At 38.8% G+C, this 21,191-nt stretch overlaps 1 protein-coding gene across 1 annotated transcript in view; it reads left to right on the top strand.

The window, feature by feature from the left end:
- The window catches only part of ALCAM (activated leukocyte cell adhesion molecule), a gene marked incomplete at both ends in the record, with an annotated part of 114,076 nt that overhangs the window by 74,829 nt on the left and 18,056 nt on the right, over positions 1-21,191 (top strand). The window contains 5 exons of the mRNA XM_079545742.1: positions 8,597-8,697; positions 11,195-11,414; positions 15,953-16,017; positions 16,410-16,497; positions 17,348-17,530. Coding sequence (XP_079401868.1) covers positions 8,597-8,697; positions 11,195-11,414; positions 15,953-16,017; positions 16,410-16,497; positions 17,348-17,530 — 657 coding nt within the window. The remainder of the gene's footprint in view (positions 1-8,596; positions 8,698-11,194; positions 11,415-15,952; positions 16,018-16,409; positions 16,498-17,347; positions 17,531-21,191) is intronic.

Below are 21,191 nucleotides of genomic sequence, written 5' to 3'. Positions count from 1 at the left end.
AGGGCCATAGCTTTATTTAGTACACTTTCTATTGGCCTTTAAAAAAATAAATAAAAGCAAAAAATAAAGAAGAAGAATAAGGATTCATGGCAAAATAGGACTTTAGAGCATTTTAGGTTATTATTTTTGAGCTACAGATTTTATTTAACTTAATAGAAACGTCTAAGTCATTTTAAGCTATTGAATACTTGGCAACTGCTGACTAGCATAACAAGAAGGTGAAAAATAATTGGAGTAGTTTTAGCAAATGGAAAAGCATTTTGGAAGGGTTGCTGAGAAGCTGAAGAGAAGTGTGTTGTGGGAGTAATCGCAGGCTAACATCGAAAAGGAGGAGAAATTTCATCAAATTAAAGGGGCTTTTCTGATTCCATTTTACCTAATTAGTTATATCCTTTAAAGTTGAAACTCCTGGCAATATTGACTCAGGAACTGTTTTTCTGCATTTTGCTGCTCATCTCTTGGCAGACAGCTTGTTTCATCAAACCTTGGTAAGCTACAGCTCACTGCCTTGACAGATGTGCTGAAATACTTAAAAATAAAAAAAATAAAAATAAAGAAATCACACCATATGTTGATAACCATTTAAATGATTTTCAAGTTCCCAATATATTAAAAAAAAAAAAAATGCACACAAAAAAATAAACCTTGCAAGTAATCAGTTCCTTTATTCACTGCTCCATCTCAAACAGAAGAACGTACAAGAAGATGTATTGGCCATTCTACCACTTCCTCTGAAATACAGCTTGCCAATGTTGTCTTTTAATATGATTCCATCAGCTCCTTGTGGAAGCTTCATTTCTACTAGCCTTATGCTAATTCAAGAATTTAAAGTAGGTATATTTTTTCTTATGACATATTTGCAGATATTTCCTTAGAATTACATTACATTTTTCCTACTTACAGTATATATGCAATTTATTAAACCTTTTAAGATTTACTCAAAAAATTTGAAAATTTAAACCCACAAATCCAGAAATAGAGTGATATAATTCTGGGCTTAAAGCTTTCTGTAAAATAGTGTTAGTAGAAGGCCATTAAAATCACAGGTAACGTTTTGTGGGGTGTTTGTTTTGTGGAAGAAGCCTAGGACTTTTTGATCAATTTTGCTCTACCATACAGTGCAAAGGCATGGGTTTTCTTTCCTTTGCTTCAGTAGATTTTAGGCTTTCTTAATTTAAAGATTAAAAAGCAGAGATGCACTTACTGCTCCCAAGCAAACCATAGCTTTACTGGTCCAATTTCAGTGCTATTGCTCTTGGCAATTTCCTTTGTCTTCTTGGAACATGTACTGGAACAGTGGCTGATGTGGAACAGTACGAAGGCTTGTGTGTTGATACAAATAATTCATTTTGCAATGCATTTTTGCATTGTTTGCTGAGCTTTCAACTACTCACTTGATTTCAAGCTTTGCAGGTGCTAATGCTGGGAATAGTTTTGGTATGTGTTTTTCAAAGCTTGCTGACGTGGAAAGCAGTGTTCATTTTTACTTTAAATGCATTATTGTTGTCACTTAATAAAGGACGCTTGAATGTTAAGTGCATGAATATGCACAAATTTATTTTGCCTATCAAATATTCTAGAAATGCTTGGGTGCTTATATGACTACTGTCATGATCATTGCCTAATGTATATAAAGGACCTAAATTAACAAGGTTTCTTAGTCATAGCTATTTGGAAGCAGTTTAGGAGTTTTGCTACATTCGGACTGAAGAAGCTTTTCTTCTGTACTTTCTTGGGTGACAGTATAAACGTTCAGGGGAATGCTCAATGTGAACCTCACAAAGGCAAAGCTTGCAGTAATGACATCCCCGTAACGGCATGCTGTAGAATCTTCCACAAAGCCATCTGCCCTTGGAAGTATGCCACTTTCTAACACTTCTGCTTTGCTGATGGAAATTTCCCTCAAACTTCTCAAAAGCTTGTACTAAAATCATTCCAAATCAAGCTATTTGAGCTCTTGGATGAAGAGAGAATATAGATAGGAAAGCTGTATTCAGGTGTAGGAGGTGGGGAAAACAGCTGCCCAAACAGTGAAAGCAGCTGGATATTCAGTGAAATAACCAGTGGTTGAGGAGTCTGGCTTGCAAACAGACACGCACCACCCAGAGTCTTACATGGCTGCATTGCAGGACTTCAAAAATTGTGATTATCTCACTGAGATTTTGCATGACTGTTCTACCTGAACACAGAAAGATCCCAGTCTTGAGCTCTCCTTTAAGGTGAGCTTACTTACTAGAAAACTGTGGTTCCCATGCAGAGCACGACTGGCTGAACTGCAGGCATTACCAGGCATTAGCCTCTGTCCTCTTGGCCAGAAATTGAAGCTTTCTTTGTTGATAACATAGAACCTGGGTCACATGTGGCAGATTATCTGAGCTAGTTTCTAGTTATAGCCAGTCTCTCTGTACTGATAAGGAAGATTATGAATGGTTTATTTAGAATGTGAGAAAAGTACAAGCAAAGGGTCCATAGGAGAGAGAATTTTCAAATCGTATAGACCAGGTTATTTTAGGATGTGAAATGGCAAAAATGAAATTTGCATGAGTTTGACAAAATTTTGAAGGTTTGACTTTTTTTTTTTCTTTTTTTTTTTTTTTTTTTCTCTCCAATTTCTGGCTTAAAACAAAAGCTCTCTCCCAATTTCTCATGCCACATACAACTTTTCCACTGCAACTTCTTTGACTTGATTCCAGATAAAGTACAAGCCTGTTATCGCCCTTTTCACAGCTATGAATTTTTCAGTGTTTTGGTTTTTTTTCTACTCCATGGGAAGTGTTGATGTGTTTACTGTAGAATTTTACCCAATTTATAAGGAAAACCTCTGGTATCTAAACAACCATATTGCTGTATATAAAGATATACTTGAAGTCTGTTGACATTTGGTTCTATCCACTTCTGGTGTTATCAGTATCTCTTAATATTGCATACTCTGCCTGTTTCCTGATCAGTACTGGCTGATGACTTAATTTTCCTGGGTGGCAAATCCCATCTCCCCAATTTACAATTTTTCTTGCCAAAATTAGCACTAAGCACAGAAGTGATCCTGTTTGAGTTTTACAGTTGGTATCTTTAGAGCAGTGTAGGTGTCTCTTTGAGCAGCTTGTCAAAAAGGAAGTTCAGGATCTTTCAAAATCACAACCATGTTTTGAGTTGGGGCTTCCAAAGGGGGAAAAAAAAAAAAGTGCATTCCCATTCAGTTATTTCACATATTCAAAGAGCTCAAGCAAGCACTGAGGCTTCCAAAGGGTAATTGCTGTCCATTGCATCAGTGCTTATGAGATGATAAAGGATTTTTTTTGTCTTTTGGTGTTAAAATTGTCTGCGCTCATCCAGAATTTAAAAATCTTTGAAGGAATGATGTGGTAAAGAGCAAGAAACCTTTCAGGTTCTGTGATGTTTTATAACTATGTTACATTAAATACTTCTGGATATGTTCATGCATAGTTAATTTCCATCTTGGGTAATACTGATGATTCTCTTGAAACTAAAAGACCTTCTGAAGGCTTGGTCACCGATGGGTGGCTTTGTTTCAATACTCAAATAAGAAGAGACAAGAAATATACTGTTCATATAACCTAATTAGATAACCTGAGAAGTTGCCAGCAAGTGGAGGGGGGTGATCCTTCTCAGCCCTGGTGGTTCCGCAACTGCAGTACTGTACCCAGTTCTTGGTCCATCCACTATAAACACAAGGCAGAAAGTACTTGTGAGTAGTGAAGTGAAGTGCCACTCTCTTAATTTTTGCTCTAAATGCTGCTTGTAATTAAATGTAAAATATTTTCCAGAGTTAGAAGCAGTATATAAGGCATTATTGGCATCACCAGTTGAGAGAGGAAGTATCTTTTGTCAAGTCCTGTTTCATTCATTCAGTGCCGGACAGTTCTTGCTGATGCTTTTTGCAATGTACCAGCACCCACCTGTCATTCAAATACTGCTTTGTCAGTAGAATAAAATACAGATAATAAAAGGTGTTTTCTTCTGATCTTAAGAACATGCAGTTACTGTTTTTGTGAAGTACTGATGCTTCCTGGGTGGTACACAAAAGGATGCTCAAGAGGACCTCTGTGTAGCTATATACCTGAAATCCCCTTAGGAAGTGGAAGGAAGGAAGGTAGAGAGAAAAATATTCTGTGACTACTTCAGAGCTGATAATAAGCAACTTAATGCAATCTTAATTTCATTAGGCAAATCTTTTTAGCCTCCTACAATGTAACCTGGCCTAGTTGGAGTGCAAAATCTCAAGTAAAAATTTGGAGTGCCAAATTTAACTCTCTCTTTCTGAAGTAGGCACTAAATAAACATAATAGCTACTTACTTTGGACACATCCATTCTGGAAGCTGTGAATTGACCTCCTCTGCCCACCAGCATGCAGAGCTTCTGCTGAGAGCTGCAAAGAACAGTCATGGCCAGCGTGTCCTGCTATTCTCAGATAATGAAAGCTTGCTGCTGAGGAACAGAAAGCATCACTGCTGAACCTTGCAGAGGCATCAGTAGTAAATAATCAGGTATAGAAGGAAAATATAGGATGTCTATGTACATATAAAGCATCATTTAAACTGCTGGACTCAATTGTTGAGGGAGGCTCAGTTTGCCCAGGTTTCTGTTGCTTCACTGAGTAGAAGTTAGCTGCGCTTTAAGGCAGATGACTGTGCAGGTGAAGATGTGTTTTAGCAGTAGCTCTGCTAGTCATAGTTTTGGAGTACAGATTCATAATCTGTAGTGAATCTTGCATCTAAAAGGGTCTATAAACAGCCTTTTGTCTAAAAATGTTATTTCTACGCACTTAGAAGTGGGTTTCTTGCAAGAAAAGTATTCTCAGGTGGAAGAAAGAGATGGAAAATATTGATATTTTCCACCAACTTCCTGCAGCTTTTGTTGGAATAAACATTGGTTTCCTGAATTTTTTCTTTTTTTTTAATACTCACCTTCTATCCATTCCTCTTATATGACCCCTCTTGTTCTAGAGACTGATGATTACTCTAAATTATGACTTATATCATGCGGTTTGATGAAGATCCAAAGTAAAATAATAACAGCCCTCTAAGCCCCTGATCAACCACTCAGATTTTTGGGTTTGTCACCCAAGTCTCTGGGTAGTAACTGCTCAGTTCCTCCCTTGGCCAGGCCATACAGACAGGAGGACAAAAGGGAATGCCAGTTAGTACTGCTGTGGCGCTGTAAAAAGCACTGTAATTAATACCACCAGCAGCAAATGTAATCTCAATTTAGCACTGTCCTGCTGGGATCTTTGCTGACTTGAAATGCCTCCTGATGCTGCTGCTTTCTTCCCTTGTCTGAACTCATGTGGGAAGATTTAATCCTGCTCAAAGGGGAATTTCTTCATTGCTGGTCAAATAGGGGGAAATGAGTTAAGAATCACCTGAGCCTGCATGGACCTGGATGTAAAGGAGGGGCACGGAAGTCAATTGGATTCACTTGGAATGTAGCCATGACCACTTACAGGTAGTTCAGTAGACCTTCATCTAGCATATGTGTGAAGAGATCCTGCCTCTGAATTAGCGTTGTTATCAAAAACACTGGCTCAGTTTTAGAAGATAAAATCTGAAACTCATGCAGGGGAGCTGGCTGAGGTCTTAATTATCTGTGGAAAGCTGTATCAGAAATGCAGGGAGTGGTAGCTGGTGATCTCTTGTTGTATTATCCCCTACAGTTGCCTTTGCCCCCTACTGCAGTTAATGAGATACAAGGGCTGTGACACTGACCCTGTGTGATGTTAGGTCATGTGGCAATTTGTATTTGTAGATCCCTTTTTCTTTGCCTTCAAACGAGCTGGAAACGATATGGGGGGCGGGGGAGGTATAAAAATTATCATGTCGTTAAGCAGTCAGTTTCTTCTATTTTCCTATTTATCCCACTCTTTTGCAAATGTATCAAATAGCTACAAAGGGGAATTTCCCAATTTGTTGTTTTTGCTAGTTTGTTTTCTAATGTATAGCTTTACAAAGTAGTTTTGCAGTTATTACTGCAGTTCCTGCTCTGAAAGTTTGCAGTTATTCAATTAGTTTGCACTCCTCACCTGCCCTAGATTTTTCCTTACAGAAAAGGGAGGAGGACATTTTACTACAAGATTTTCTATTCAGTTTTCTGTATTTTTCTAAAGTCTATTTCCCTTCATCTTTTTCAGGTTCTATCTGTTAACAAATTCCTAGAAAACGGTATGGTTTTAATTTTGACAATTTATGGCAAGACGTGATTTCATGTGGGTTTTGTCCATTCAACGGAATACATTTCAGATGAAAGAATTCTTCTAAAACCAGAGGCCAGGCTTTCCATTTATCAGGGCATTCATTGATTACCTGCTTTGAATGCTATAAACGTAAATCCTTTCCAGAAACAGTTTCATTCACCTTCCTGGGGCTGCTTGTCAAGTATTTGGTGGCATACGCTTGTTACCTTAGCAACTCGCAGGGGTTAAACGATTGACGAGGAGAGAACGGTGAAGAACAGTCTTACAGATTCCACAGGGTTTTTCTGTTTTCCCCTAATGACAGAGAGTATCTGCTAGCAGAAGGAACAGTTTCTGGTTTTCCATGCGATACAAAATACCATTACAGAATTTCAAATTGCTGGTGTGTTGACTGGAATTTGAATGAGTGCTAACCTGGTTACCAATGGAAAAAGTATTTGCAATTCTCTTATAAACTTGCACTCATGGGAGTGAGGAATGAAAAAGGACTGTTTTCTAGTTCTGGCAGAAATGAGCATTAGGATTCAGCTTGCAAAGCTGAAGTTGTGTGGTCCCCCCTCCTGAAGATCAGAATGAGGATCAGAGCAGAGGAGAGTCAAAGGGAGAAAATTTGTTCCCAATTTGAATTTTACTTCTATTTGCAGTTTAATTTCATAAAACATGAGTCCTATTCGTTAGTTAGCTGCTTCCATCACAAATCTTTGCTTTGTTTGTAAAGTGTGCACTTATTCAGCACCATCTAGTGGACCAACTTCTATTTAAACGTAGCAAACGGCTGGTCTTGGCAAACTCAGCAGCAAATCGAGCACGCAGTCTTGATAATGTGAATAATGTACCCAAAATATGTTTGTGACCAATTACTAACAGAATAAGATTAGCAGTCATTTAATTGATATGGCATGCTATGAAGGAAGTAAATGTTATGATATGTGCCAGCATCGTTGCCCATTACCTATTGAATTCCTCTAGTCTATTAAGCCCCCAAGCTTTTTTCACTGTTTCTCTGCTTTACCATGAGGTCTCATCTAGGTCTCAAGTATTTCCTTATGCATGGCCACAGAGAATGCAGAACAGCCACATTGTCATAGTGCTACAGATGGTGAGGGCTGACTGGTGCTAGCCATGAGCTCTGAAGTCCTTGCATGAGGAAAAATGTTCTGGAACCTAAGATGTTGGCAAGGAATTCAGTGTTTGGATCTTTGAAAAAATATGAAAAAGACAATACTATAACAAAGTCCTCCTGTGGTATATGTGCAGAAGGCAAGAGAATTGCCAGGTCATCCCTGTGGCTGCTTCAGGACTTGTGAACAGATCAGAGTCTCTGCTCAGGTCAGGGAACAGGTTCTCTGTGCATGTTCTCCAGCAAAAGGGCTGAATCTTCAAAACAATAAATGCCTGTAAAGAAGGACTGGGTGTTTCTTCAGCCTGTGTTGCATCACCCAGCATCTCACTGCTCTCTTCAGTAAGGTTCATCTGGCGGTCAGTGAGCACTGGAGGACAAATCAAAACTTCCCAGTGACGTGTTGGTAGGGTAATGGTGTAAGGAGAGCTTGGCTTCTCCAAGAGCCGAGGTGACTGCTAAACATGGAAGCTAAGCACTGATGCATTATCATAGTAAATGCACTGAGTTGTAACAATGATGCTTTAAATTTCCTTGCATTCTTACAGTTCTTCACTTTAGGGACTGTTGATTTTTTTCAGTCTGCGTATTATGGACAATGAAAATAAAAATAAGTGGGTCAGTTCTACCCTGTGAATCGTATGCATTAGCGCAATAACACTGTGCTGAGGTTTCTAAAAAGCTATTTTTAAATAATTCATGGAAGCATTTCACCTCAGTTTTCCAAAGCTTCCATGAACGGACTAGTTTGTTTCCCGTGTTTAAGGAAATGTAGCACTTAAATAGCACTCTCTTTCTTTTCTAACTTTTCAGTGTAGCACAGCAGTCAGAATAATGCCTATCAGCTGTCTTCACCACAGCAGGGCATTGCAGCATAACCTCTATGGTCACAAGTGACCAATTTTTGAAATAAAGAAAATAAATACATGGGGATTTCCCTTTTCAGGTATCGAGTTTGGAACAATAGCCATGAATGCTGATGGTAGTGGATGTGTTCATCCACCTGAACGAGTGAAACGCTGTAGGAAAATCCACTCCCACTGACTGCAGCATGAAAAGAGTTGAGAAAGGGTGAAATGTTTAAGTGAAGTTAGTGGCGGGAATCCTGTTTTCTGAGAGGTTTGGAGATAAATCCTGTATGCTGGAAAATAACCACTTACAAAGGACGTGGCTCTTCTTTTGTAGTAGCTGTGAACCAAACTTTTACATATTGGAAGTCAAGAGAACACATTCATTATTTTCTTTTTTTTCTCTGTTTCTCTTCTAGCTCTGGGATTGTATACAGTAAATGCAGTATATGGAGACACTATTACTATGCCTTGTCGTCTAGAAGTACCAGATGGTCTGATGTTTGGAAAATGGAAATATGTAAGTATAGCTTATATTTTTATTCAATAGAACTGGTATAAGAAAATGTGTATTTGTTGTGTGCGAGTCTACAAGATTTCAATCCATGGAATTTCTGCCTCGTATACAAAGTCACTTGTTTCTGCGTTTCTAAGACTGCTAGATCCCCATCCTTCTGCCAAGTAGAGATGAGAGCTTTGAGAAATTAATCTCATTGTTCAAGAGAAATAATTGTTGGGGAGTTGTCTGCCAACCTGCGTTAGAAACCTGGCATGTTACCCAGTGACATCTCACTTGCTCGACAGAGCCACCGCTGTACATTTGAATGCTTTTGAAGCAGGCTGCCTGAGGCAGGGCATGCTTCATCCCTGGGAAAATGCTGTCCCCATGCTCAGTTGATGTGACAGTTGCCTGCACAGCGCTGTTTCATGGCTGAGTGTATTTTATGCGCAGTGAATAGTGTAGAGATGACCTTAGCAGAGTTGCAGTGATCTCCTGCTGGTTTTCCCTGCTTCTTTAAGTTGATCTAGATCTCCTCTCTTGCTCTGGTGTTACCAGCAGTAACAGGTGATTTCTACTCTGACACTGGATTTAAAATTATGTAGTCCTCTTTTTGTAGATGGTATCCATTAGCATATTCTAAAGCAGAACAATCTGCAATTAGTGTGTCATCCCCCTTCCTCTTTCCCTCATGGCTACAGGGTTTTTAGCATTTACTGAACTTGTACACTTGAGTTCCTGTTCTACAAGCAAGTTTTGGGATGTAAAATCACAAGTCTGTGGAGAATGTTTCCCTGAAAGGGCTAGTAAAATTATGTCAGATATCCATTTAGAAGATGCAAAGTCTGCATTTTGCGATGTGTTGGTTTTTTTTTGTTGTTTTGTTTTTGTTTTCTGGTGTCATTTGGGAAGAGAGGAGTCCATGTCTATGAAGATTGATGCAAATGATGGTGAGAAGACAGATGAAAGAAAAATTCATCTATTTCCCATGCTTTTGGTTTGCTCATCTCCACCAAGTAATGAGCAGAAGTCATCAAAAGGAAATGCTACCACTTGTCCCAAGTGTGTGGACAATTTCATACAGTACTGTCTGCTGATGATGGAAAGGGACATAAACCTAATGTTAAAAAAAACCAATTGCAACTGTATGAAATTATTGATATAGTCCATGTACAAACAAGGGAAGTTGATACTTTTCTCTCCCAGGGAAGCTCCCAGTGTAGCAACACTGGCTTTTAGGGTGAGGAGAGCTGGTTGGTTTGTGGATGTGGTGGTTTTTTGGTTTTTTTTTTGGCAGTGATTATTTAATTGAAAGAAGGGGGAACCCCATTCAGGCTTGAATAGTTTAGAGCTCATTTGCACTTGACAGCCAACTTCTCTTGTAATGAGTTGAGGCAATGCCTTCTTTCCTCTGCAACAGACACTGGAATAATCCAGGATTTGAAAGTGGAAAAGAGAAAAAGACTATAAGGGAATTTAAGATTCACATTAGCTGTTGTCTCCCGCTCGTTGCCCTGGCTCTGACACCACTCATCTCCTGTCACAGCATCGTCATGCTTTTGTGGGCTCCGCAGTCAAGCTGAGATATTGTGCTGGGAGCACTGTTACTATCAGTGCCGCAAGGTGCAAGGGATTAAAGAGAACTAAAACCTTTTCCAGCTCTCAGCACAATACTGAATGTAGAGAGGGATTCAACCTTTCACCTCACCCTACTTAAAGGGGGACAATGTCTGTACCTTCTCTGTGCAGGGGGGTAATTGAATCCTGCTCAGCTCAGCTTGTACTTTTGTCTTTATCTTCAAAATAAAATTTTTATACGGTAGGTTTGTGCAAGGCTCTCAATTTTGTATTTGTTTTCAGGATGGCAACTGAATACTGATTGATATAAGGAGGATGTCTAGCAAATGAAGTTTTTTGGATTATACTAAAATGCATAAATAACAATATTTGCTTGTATGTATATTTTTATTCTACAAGCTATTGGGCCTTTAAAAACAAAAACAAAACCAAAAAAGCTAAAACCTAATTTAGAATAAAATAGGCAGTTATGCCTGATTAAATCCTGCATTTGGAATGAAGTCTGACTATCCCAGGCAAACAATATGAATATGTAAAACAATCATGAAAAAGGAAACTGAAGCTTTTGAGCCTAGCTTATTAATGCTTCTATTTCAAATGGATTTTCCATATACTGAGAATCAGGTGGTGCCAAAACCACCAGCCTTGATCATAGAAAGCTCTGTGTTGTGCTGCAGTTGAGCCAAAGGGTTGAAATTGCTTCCGCTGATGATACTCTCAGTGTGTGCAAGAGATGGTTTATTCTAGCTGTCATATGACACTGAATTTCTTGCTCATACAGCAGAAATTAATCAGCAAAAAAAGTAATCTCCTATACTTTTAACATTTTTTTTTTTAAATTACAGCTTTGTACTGTTTCCAAATATTTTGGGACTTTGAAGTGAACCTGATTGTTTATGCAAAATAGAGATGTCTATCTTTTTTTTAATTATTTTTATAGGAAATGCCAAACAGATCTCCGGTATTTATTGCCTTCAGATCATCAACAAAAAAGAATGTACAGTATGATGATGTACCAGACTACAAAGACAGGTTGAGTCTCTCAGAAAACTATACATTATCCATCAAGAATGCAAGAATCAGCGATGAAAAGAGATTTGTATGTATGCTAGTAACAGAAGATGATGTTTCCGAGGAGCCAACGATGGTCAAAGTCTTCAGTAAGTAATCTCGTTGTTACTGCTGTTAGTATTCCTCAGTATCTGAATCTTGAATTAAGGAAACTTTTGTTTAAGGGGAAGATTAAAGCCAAGAAAGTAAGCTTGGCTGAGTAAATTACTAAGACTAGCAAATTTCTGCAGCTTTCAAAAATGTAATCTACTGGTAGCATTTACGTAACAGGACTGCCTGCACTTACAGTTTATTCATGATAAGTGCTGGCTCAAAGAGAATTTTAGACTTTGATAATGACTCACTTATGTGATGTCATTTGGCCTTGGAAATGAAAAATGTAAAATTAGCATTGATTATTTTTCATTTGTTCTCTGAGTGAATTTTTCTGCAGGAGAGAAATGTTAACTGTGTGCGCTCTGAAGGATTAGATTAGCTGAGACATTTAAAGCATCTCTGAGCAGGCAGTATGCGATGGCGTGACCTGTGAATCTGGGAGAGCGGAGCTGAAAAGCCAGGTGCTATCCCCTGGTGCAGTTCTGCAAGGTTTATTAGCATTTGGTAAACTAGGGATCACAGCGGAGATTTTCAGAGTGCTGAATGTGTTTGAGGTTTTGCTTTTGTATTTGTTTGTTGGAAGTGAAGCTCTGAGTCTGTCAGAAGCCTGACTTCCTGAGGCTTCTTTCTTAGCAGCTTCTGAAGATCCTTCTGTTTTTGATTACTGAAGTCAAATTGAAAGGTCTCAAAGCATCTGCTCTATTGAAAGAGCCATGTGGCATTTACACCTTTGTGAGCACTGTTGGGTCATGTTAGACTTGGAAGAACTGGTCTCTTTGCGCTCTCCAGTGTCCTGGATTTGTCTAGATTAGCAGGTTAGCAACCAGCCAGCAACAGCACCTTATGAGGAACTTTACTTTGAACTAAACCTTGCATGCCCTGAATGTCAGTTGGTGGGAGGCATTAAGTGAACTCTGAAGCACTAGTTTTGGTTTAGCTGCACTCAAAACGAGCCAAAAGACTGTGTGCTCTGACACAGATTGGCACTGTGAACCAGAGCAATCCTGCTCTGAATTTGCAGGCAAACCTGAGCTCTTCCCAGTGGTGATTCAGAAACATAATTCCTCAAAATTTGAACCACCTTACGGAGGGACATACATTGCTCTCTTTTAGGGACTCCGATCTGCTGAGGCTAAGGCAGAGTTCATATGTGCTGTCCTAAAATTGCAGTGGATGTTGTTGTCTTTATAATATTTTTCTAGGGCTTGTTTTGGCCTTTGCTGCTCTTCAGATACAGGTTTATAGAGGCAAAGTAAGTCTCTGTCATCAGAATATGTTGCTTTCAGAGGCTGGCAGTTTCAAACAGAATCTCACAGAATCACAGAATTGTAGGGGTTGGAAGGGACCTCTAGAGATCATCAAGACCAACCCCCCTGCTAAAGCAGGTTCCCTAAACCAGGTCGCACAAGAATATGTTTTGGAAGGGAATTCCTAGAATTTTCTCTGGGAGAAAAGAAAACTTCAATGTTATCTTGACAGAAGTTTATCAATGGCAAAAGGAGTGTGAATGTAGACTGGTAGTCAACAATAATACCATTTCCCTTGTTTCACATTGAATTTGACCTCGAGAACAAGTGAATTAATGACAACAGGGGCATGTATGCTCAGTGCACACGTAGTAAGCACAGTGCTCCAAAGGAAATGATAAAGAATGATCGTGTTTACTTATTGCACAGCAGTAAATATGTAGATGAGACAGTGGTGTATGGTGAACTAAATACTTACTGCTTGAATTACTGTGTACTGTACTAAATATTCAGACAATGCTAACTCAGCCATGGAGCACAGCTTGTGTATTTTATAGTCTGCATTAATACTAATAGAGAATGCTACTGTTTATTGAGGAAAACAAGAGTAGAGGATGCCACATATATAATATGGCAGACTTGGCACAACAAGAAAAAATTACCTTTTTAGTGTTTCATTTTGAGTTCACAACTTTATTAAATATATTTATTTAATATATTTGTCCATTTAACTTCCTTGTGTCTGTTTTGGGGGATTTCATTTGTTGCTTTTGCTTGCTTGTGTACTTGTTTGTTTTAATTATGAAAGAGTTAACGGTAGCCTGCAAGCTTCATTTATTCAGTGGCATTTCTAAGTGGAGCTGAAGTGTTTTGTTTCTTCGGTGGAGTTTCAAAGCTCCTTGAACCACAAATGCAGAGCTAAGCTGCCATAGTGCAAACCCTCGTAAACCAAACCTCAGCTGTATCCCAGAAGGCTTTATTGAAGCCAGGTTTCACTGGAGCTTGTCACATCCTCAGCTGTTGCTACCTGATTAGCTCAGGACTAACGAGCCAGAATGGCTCATTGAACAGCTCCCACCTGCTAGTCACACACACTGGACTACTCAAACAAGCTCTTCCAGCTTTCCAGATGGATTCTGTCAGCATCTTGTTCTGGAATTAAGTGACCAAGGTTTCCAGAGCAGAGCAGTACAGCAGCCACTACTTGTTGCCCTACCATGCCATAACCCAGCTGGTGTGGGCCATGAACACTCTTCTGGCAGTTGCAATGCCTGTGCAGGACTATAGAGTGTCCTGGCAAGCTCTTCAGCCAAGAGATGAGTGCTGGAGTGAAGTTGCAGACCCATCAAAGTGTGTCCTGCTGCTGCTAAGCTTCAGATTTCATCCTGCAATGTGCCAATATTAGTCTTGTGCAGTGAATTACCTCGGTGTGCATGCTGTGGCTTGGGGGTCTGGCAGCAGGCCTCTCAGCTATGGTATGTGCTCAGAAGCCAGGGCACTGCGTGGCAAGGGGCACAGCATGGCAGCCCTCTGCTCCCCTTCAGGCAAAGGGTGTGAGGAGGAGGGTACAAAGCACAGCACAGATCTTCCTGAATAGGCACAGAGTGCTGTTCTGAGGGACAAGGGAGATGCAAGCAGGGAAAGATGGGGGGAGGCTGTGTGGTTTGTGATTTGATCAGCTGGCAACTACTACAGGAAATCAACTGTGCCTGTGCATGGGACCAGAAAATCTAAACCAGAAGGCTTGTTAATTGTCTTGTAAAACTTAATTTGTTTGTATTGACATGGAAATGTTTCGTCCTTGACAGATTCTTGCAGAAATAAGTTGATCTTTTTCGTTTAAAAAAGTAAAGGGAAGTAAAGATGCATGTAGCTTTTAAAAATATATGCCTTTTGCTCTGTTAACGTTTTGAGGACATTGTGATGGCTTTTGGTGCATTGCTTCCACTGTTTCTTTTGTTTTTGTTGGTGCTTTTTTTTGCCACAAGCAAGTTGTTGGTGCATGTCAGATAAACAGCTTCTTTTACTGCCTTTCATTTCCCTTTTGAGCTGTTCTTGTTCCATTTTGGCATAGTCTTCCAAGCAAAGGATGTCTGTGCACACACACGCACACACAAAGCAAATGAATTTTTGAGGAAATAAGTAGGCTTGCTATCTGTGCCACAGTAGGAGTAGTACACCTGCAGATGAGTTACATCATCACTGCACTGAAATTTTGGCATGATGATGTGAAGTTCACCAGGAATGGGATTGCTGGCAGTATGTTATAGGGCACTTGGTTTGGGAAAAAGGTTCTGTAAGCTGACGTGGTAAAAGTTGTCTCAGTGTGTAAATGTATATAATGCATGTGCTTTCTTAAGCAGTGCAGCCAAAATGCAGAGACTTTCTTTGACTGTGGAAACACTGATTTATTTTGCCCTCTTATCTCTCCCCACTGAGAAAAAAAAAAAAAAAAAAAATAGAAAAAAAAAAAAAGTGGGAAAAACTGTTTCTTTTAGAGACAAAAATTTGCATTCTGGGCTTCAGGCCAACTTGTTTTAACAAACGTTATATAGTGTCTATAAAGTACTTTTTTTATGATGGAAACACTGATAGATCCTCTACTTTGGCAAGCTAAGAGGTCCATCTACCACAAAAAAAAAAAAAAAAAAAAAGTAAATAAGGAGACATACAGGGACTGAAGAAAAAGTTTTGTTTTTTTTTTAAGAGAGTCTTAACGAACTTAAAATCAGTTAAAGTAATTACATGTACTTACTTCTGTCAATTTATTTCTTAATTGTATTTAATTTTTTATATGTAACAGTATCCTCTAGGAGAAATAAACATTAGGAGAGTGATTAGGTGGAATTTGCTCCTTTATGAAGTGATAGCTTAGTTGTAGCAGTATCACTAGTAAAGTTATTTTAATGTTGCTGTATTTTCTGTACCGGTGGTTCCTTCTCCAGCATGTGTGTTATGTAAATCAGATAGATCAGATCAAGTTATCTCCTCCCGGACACCTAACTGTCTGCCTGGCTACAATACAGATTGTCAGGATGCAAGGAATTTATTGCGGAGAATAGGACACATTTTAAGGGTATGTTTTTTCCTCATCTCCAGTCTTTTTGCTGATATTTAAGTAGAAGATCACTTTTAAAGGCAAAGTATAGATAAGGCTATACCAGCATAGGCTGTTCTAATTAGTCTTAAAGTTCACACATCTTGTGGTAACTTTTGTTTTTTTTTTTTTTTTTGAAACTGTTTGTTCTTCTATCACTAGTACCTTTATCCTATTTATGTTTTAGAACAACCCTCTCAACCAGAAATCTTGCATCAAGCAGACTTCTTAGAAACAGAGAAGCTAAAAATGGTAAGAGCAGCATTCTCCCTCAACCTTGCGTGCTTGAAGGCTGCCTACAGTTCCTTTGCAGTGAAGACGAAGAGAGGTGATGAACTGAGGCTGAGAGGGTGTGTGTGCATGTGTGGCTGTGAGAGGTTGCGCTGTGTAGCCAGGCTGTGCACAGAGTGGTTTCTTCAACCAGTACCCTAATAACCCTGTAAGCAGGGTCCATCTTGATTCTAGATCCACAACCAATCCCTCTTCCAAATTGTGCCTAAGCCTCACTTATGAGATTTACCTCATTTAAAAAAATGTATCTGGTGTTAAACTTTTGAACTGCCTAGAAGTTTTATTCAAAACAAAAGCAGATCTGTTAAAACACAGCAAAAAGAAACAGTGACTAATTTCTGTCTGTTTTGCAGCTTGGGGAGTGCGTTGTGAGAGATAGTTATCCTGCAGGCAATGTTACGTGGTACAAAAATGGGCGAGTTTTGCAGCCTGTGGAAGAAGGTATGTTGCAGTAATGGATGTTGTCCTTGAATTCACGTACGGATGTATGTTGAAGAACTGTGTTTATCGGAGTTACTCTGTTTTAGTCTTAAGACTAAGTCTTTCAGAAAGACTACTTATACAGAAATATGAAACTGGAAGGAAACTTCTTGGGTGCCTCTCGGAGAACCCAAGCTATGCCATATTATTTCTTTATGTCATATCACAGCTTAAAAAACACGTGAAGAGGAGAGTTGACTTTGTTAATGCTGTTGCAAAGTAATTCTTGAACCTATGTAGCTAGTAAAAACTGATAACTAATTTCCAGCTTCAGTTTTATGCCTGTCCAGTACTGTGTTTCAGACTACATAGATGATAGCCTTCTTATGCAGTTATTTATCCTTCAGGTTGTTCAGGAGGAATTCTTCTTTACCCCACGACTTTCAACTTTAATTTTGATGGGCTGATTGGACCATAACATTTTAGTTTCCATAAAACAGGAGAGGCTTACAAAATTAAGTTATAAATGTGATCTTAAAAATTGTTTTTGCTGGCACTTCTGAGGCCTTCTTACTGCCTGAGAGATTTGCATTAAAACAACAACAAAAAATTGCAGTTAGTTCTTTGCTTTGCTTTGATTTAAAATTTGCAGTGTGTTAGGAATATGTCGTTGATAAAACCTTCCTAGTACATGTCAGTGGCAACACTGGAGGAAAACTCTTTGTGTAGTTTCTTCGGTAATATGTCATGTTACTTGTGTGTTTGCAGCCTGATAACAGTAAATAGGGAACAGGCAAGCAAGAAGTATTTGCAGTTGGAAAAATGTTTCACATTGTGGCCATGTGATAATGAAATAATATTTCCTTTACAGTTGTGGTCATAAATTTGCAAAAGGTTGAGAACAGATCTACTGGACTCTTCACCATGACATCATCTCTTCAGTATATGCCAACAAAAGAAGATGCAAATGCTAAATTTACTTGCATTGTGACATATTATGGACCATCTGGCCAGAAAACAATACAGTCTGAACCAGCTGTCTTTGATGTTCACTGTAAGTTACTAAAAAGTATCTTCTGCTGTACAAAGTCTACCTTTGGGGAAAAAGAAATAATTCTGAGACAGTTTAAAACATTACAGATATTGCTGCTTGACTATTGAGATGGTGTTTTCAAAGCTGATTTGCAGTAAGAAGATCTGAATAAAGTGTAAGGGTGATTTTTATTTATCTTTGGATTTACCTGGGTTTTCTTTCTTTCTAACAGTAGAAATACTGATTATCAAGGCTCTACTGCTATGAAGAAAGTAATAATTAAAAAATTTACTGTGAAATGGGTTTTTCAGAACTTTAGCAGAAGATGGGGCTGATGAGAATGACTCTGTGTGCCTCTTGAAATATGCAATAAATACTCTGTATAATTATTTGTACGCTGAGATCCTTTTCATTTCTTGCAAAGAAGAGTCAGCACAAGCAGCTAATGCTGGCAGACTACCTTGCACAAAAATGTAGTAGCTTGTCTACAGCTGTAAGATGCTGATATTTACATTCAAAATGTGGCATTTGAATCTTGGTAGACTTCTAATTTTAAAGTAGAGAATGTATGTGAATAATTACTGTAAGTCCCAAAGCAACTTCTTTACTGTATTGCTGACTGACATAGAGATCATAGTTCTCCTCTGAATAAAGAAAACAGACAATTGACCAGGTAGGTCAGAGGAGGTGCTAGCTGTTGGAGAGGGTTTCAGAGTCTTGTAAAGGGACACTTCTGAAGGACTGAAGGCAGAAGGTTGTAACAGAAAGAAGAGAAACAGGAGATATTCCTGATGCCCTGTAAACTGTTGTTTCTTTGAACATTTTAGGTAATACCTCAGTTTATAAAAAAAAGTCCCCACTTTGGGAACAATAAAGCCTGAGTACACAGTCCAGATATCTAATGAGGCCTTAGTATATACAGTCTAGCAACTCTGTGATCCAAATGAATATGAAGAAAATGAATACAGCACATCTGATGTCTGCAGCCAGTAGATGTGTGCCATTGCTTTGAAAATGAGTGTCTTGGACTTGAAGTGACAGTCTATTTTCTACCTAGATCATTGCTTGCTTTTCCTTTGCAGGTATAGTTTGTTGAGCAGCAGAAGTAGGGGATCAGATCTTGAAGTAGTTAATCCTTATTTTCACCCAGAAAAACCAGTGTAAATTAAGGCCGCCTTTTCACCAAGTGTTTCTTCAGAATGACAACTGCCAGAACTAATGGAAAAGAAAGCCTATGGGATAACAGATAAACCATTATCCTGGGAAATTATATAGAGATTTCAAGTCTGCAGTCACCAATTCCATTGCTTTTTTGTTTTGTTCTGTTTTAAGTTTGGGTCCACTGGTTTTCTTTTCTGGCAGTTATGGAACCCGTGACCACAGAAAGCTCCTATTGCTTACGGCAAGGATCTACAGGAAAGAATTGTAATGATTAGAAAGAATTTAATTTTTTCCCAGTCAGATAGGTTTATTGCTATTATTCCCCATTTACCCATCAATTTAATGCATTAGGCTACTTCGCCTATTGAGGATGAGGCTTTTGCAAATTTCTGTGATGTTTGTACTACATCTACTTGCTATTAAGAACTACTCAATGTGAAAGAAAAAAAGCTGTACAGCATTGAAGAATAATCTCTGCATCAGACACCACACATACCCAGTATTAAAGATTTGTTTGCTAGACTAGCTCTTTTAATCCTGGTCTAGTAACATGCAATTTAATTAAGATAAGCTCTTCCTCCTGAGATGGGAAGCATCGTGCTGCTAATTAGCCAACAGTGGGAGGCAGGCACAACCTTCAGTACTAAAGAGACCTTCCAAAATTTCCTTTACCATTAGAGTAAAGAAAATTCCCATTTCCTTTTTGCATATCTTCATTTGCTGTAACTTCCATTTCATGCTCTGCTTAAATGCATCTCCAAATGGATTTCTGAAACTCTTTATGAACTTCTGGAGCTTCAACAGATAGATTGCTTGACTGGTATTATTTAATGATAATTAGGTCTGATTTGTTTTTGTTTTTAAATTTGGTTCAGTGGTCGTAGTTGATTTCTTTCTCAACAAATGTGATTATTTAACCAGTTGAAAGTAATGTAGATTTAAAAAAAAAAAAAAAAAAAGCCAGGATTGTAATGGGAGTCTTTCTTTCAGCCTTTTTTTTTTCTTTTTTTTTTTCAGTTTGTCTGTCAAACTATTATGTTTTGCAATTTTGGAGGAAGTTGAAAAAAAAAAAAACATAAAGAAGGACTGCTGTTCTTTGTAATATCTAGTGAGATTCACTGTAACTTTTTATCACAAAGAAATGAGGAAAGCACAATTTGAACCATGCCTAAACAAGATGTTTTTGTTTCAGATATACCTGTTTAGTTAGTATTTAAGAGATGTTTTACTGTTTTTAGTAGCTCAGGACTTGTGCCAGCTCCTGTTCTGAAGTGGACCTCCTGGAAGCAGCCAGCCTCTGAAGAATGAGCAAACTCCTGCAGAATGCAGTGCTAACTGGAGATAGGTAGCTCAGCTAGCAGTAGTTATCAGTGCTTGACTACAGGCTCTCATTTGCAGCTGTAGCCAGCAAGCTGGATAAAGTAACTTGATTAATGCAGGAGAACTCCTGGCACTGGACAATTAGATAATGTCTGATTGTATCTAAATTATCTGGACTGCAGTTGTGTTTTGTTCTGCTCTGAGTTAATTAGTATAAAAGGGTATTAGGCAAAATTTCCTATCATGCCCTGTTTTTAAGTGTCTGTCTTGCTCGGGATTAACTCCTTTCCACAACAGATAAGAGTCAAAGGTGCTTTTTCAGTCATGCTGCTTCCAGTATCTGTGTTTGTATTAAAATTATACAAAATTATGTCAGTTGCGGACACATTGGGTCTGGGATGGTGGCATTCATTTACTAACTGCCCTCTGGTGTCTGCTTCTACTATTTTGCTCTTGAAGAAAGCAGATACAAAGTTGATGGTTTATAGAAGGACAGGGTGATATGGACCTAGCCAGAGATACGTGCCACTGAGCAGAAGGACATCCCTTCACCAAGGTGTTCATGCTTATTAGTGAAGGAGAAGCATGTTGCTGTGCATTGCTTCGCATGAGTATTGCACTGAACGTTGTCACTGGGTTGCTTCTTCCTCAGAAGGGTGATCTGTTCACCTTACAGAACAATTTAATCAGTCTTTTGCTATTTACTTTCATAGTTATTTTTTTTTCCAGTTTAGAGAATGAGATTAAAACTTTCCTCCCAGCTGATGGAAATACATAGAAGGATAAGATACGCCTAGGGGAAAGACCGGTGGTTTGCATGAATGTCATTCTTGCTTAACTGTGTCCAATTTTCAATCCAGTTCAGTTCATCTCTGTGGGAAAAAACAGTTCCAAATTAAAAGTCCTGAAGTCTTCCTCAGTATGATTCATCTCCTTTTAATTCAGAGACAATGCCTATGAAATTCCAGGATTTGTAGTAACATTTTCACCTTTGGTACATAACTTGAAAAAGGGAGAGACCAGTTCTGCAGTAGGCTGGCTCTGGGGTCTTTGGCTGAGAAGCTACCAAGAAGAGTGCCTGTGATTTATGACCAGCTGCTATCTCACATCTCACTATCTCACATGTTGTGTTCCACACCAACAGCTGGACTTCCCTTTCCTCAGTAGTAAAGTTGTGATTCAGTGCTGCAGACATTGAGGT

This window comes from Tetrao urogallus (genome assembly GCF_951394365.1).
Source record: "Tetrao urogallus genome assembly, chromosome: 1".
NCBI lineage: Eukaryota > Metazoa > Chordata > Aves > Galliformes > Phasianidae > Tetrao > Tetrao urogallus.
Note: the sequence above shows the minus strand (reverse complement) of the source record. Positions and strands in the feature narration are given on the sequence as shown.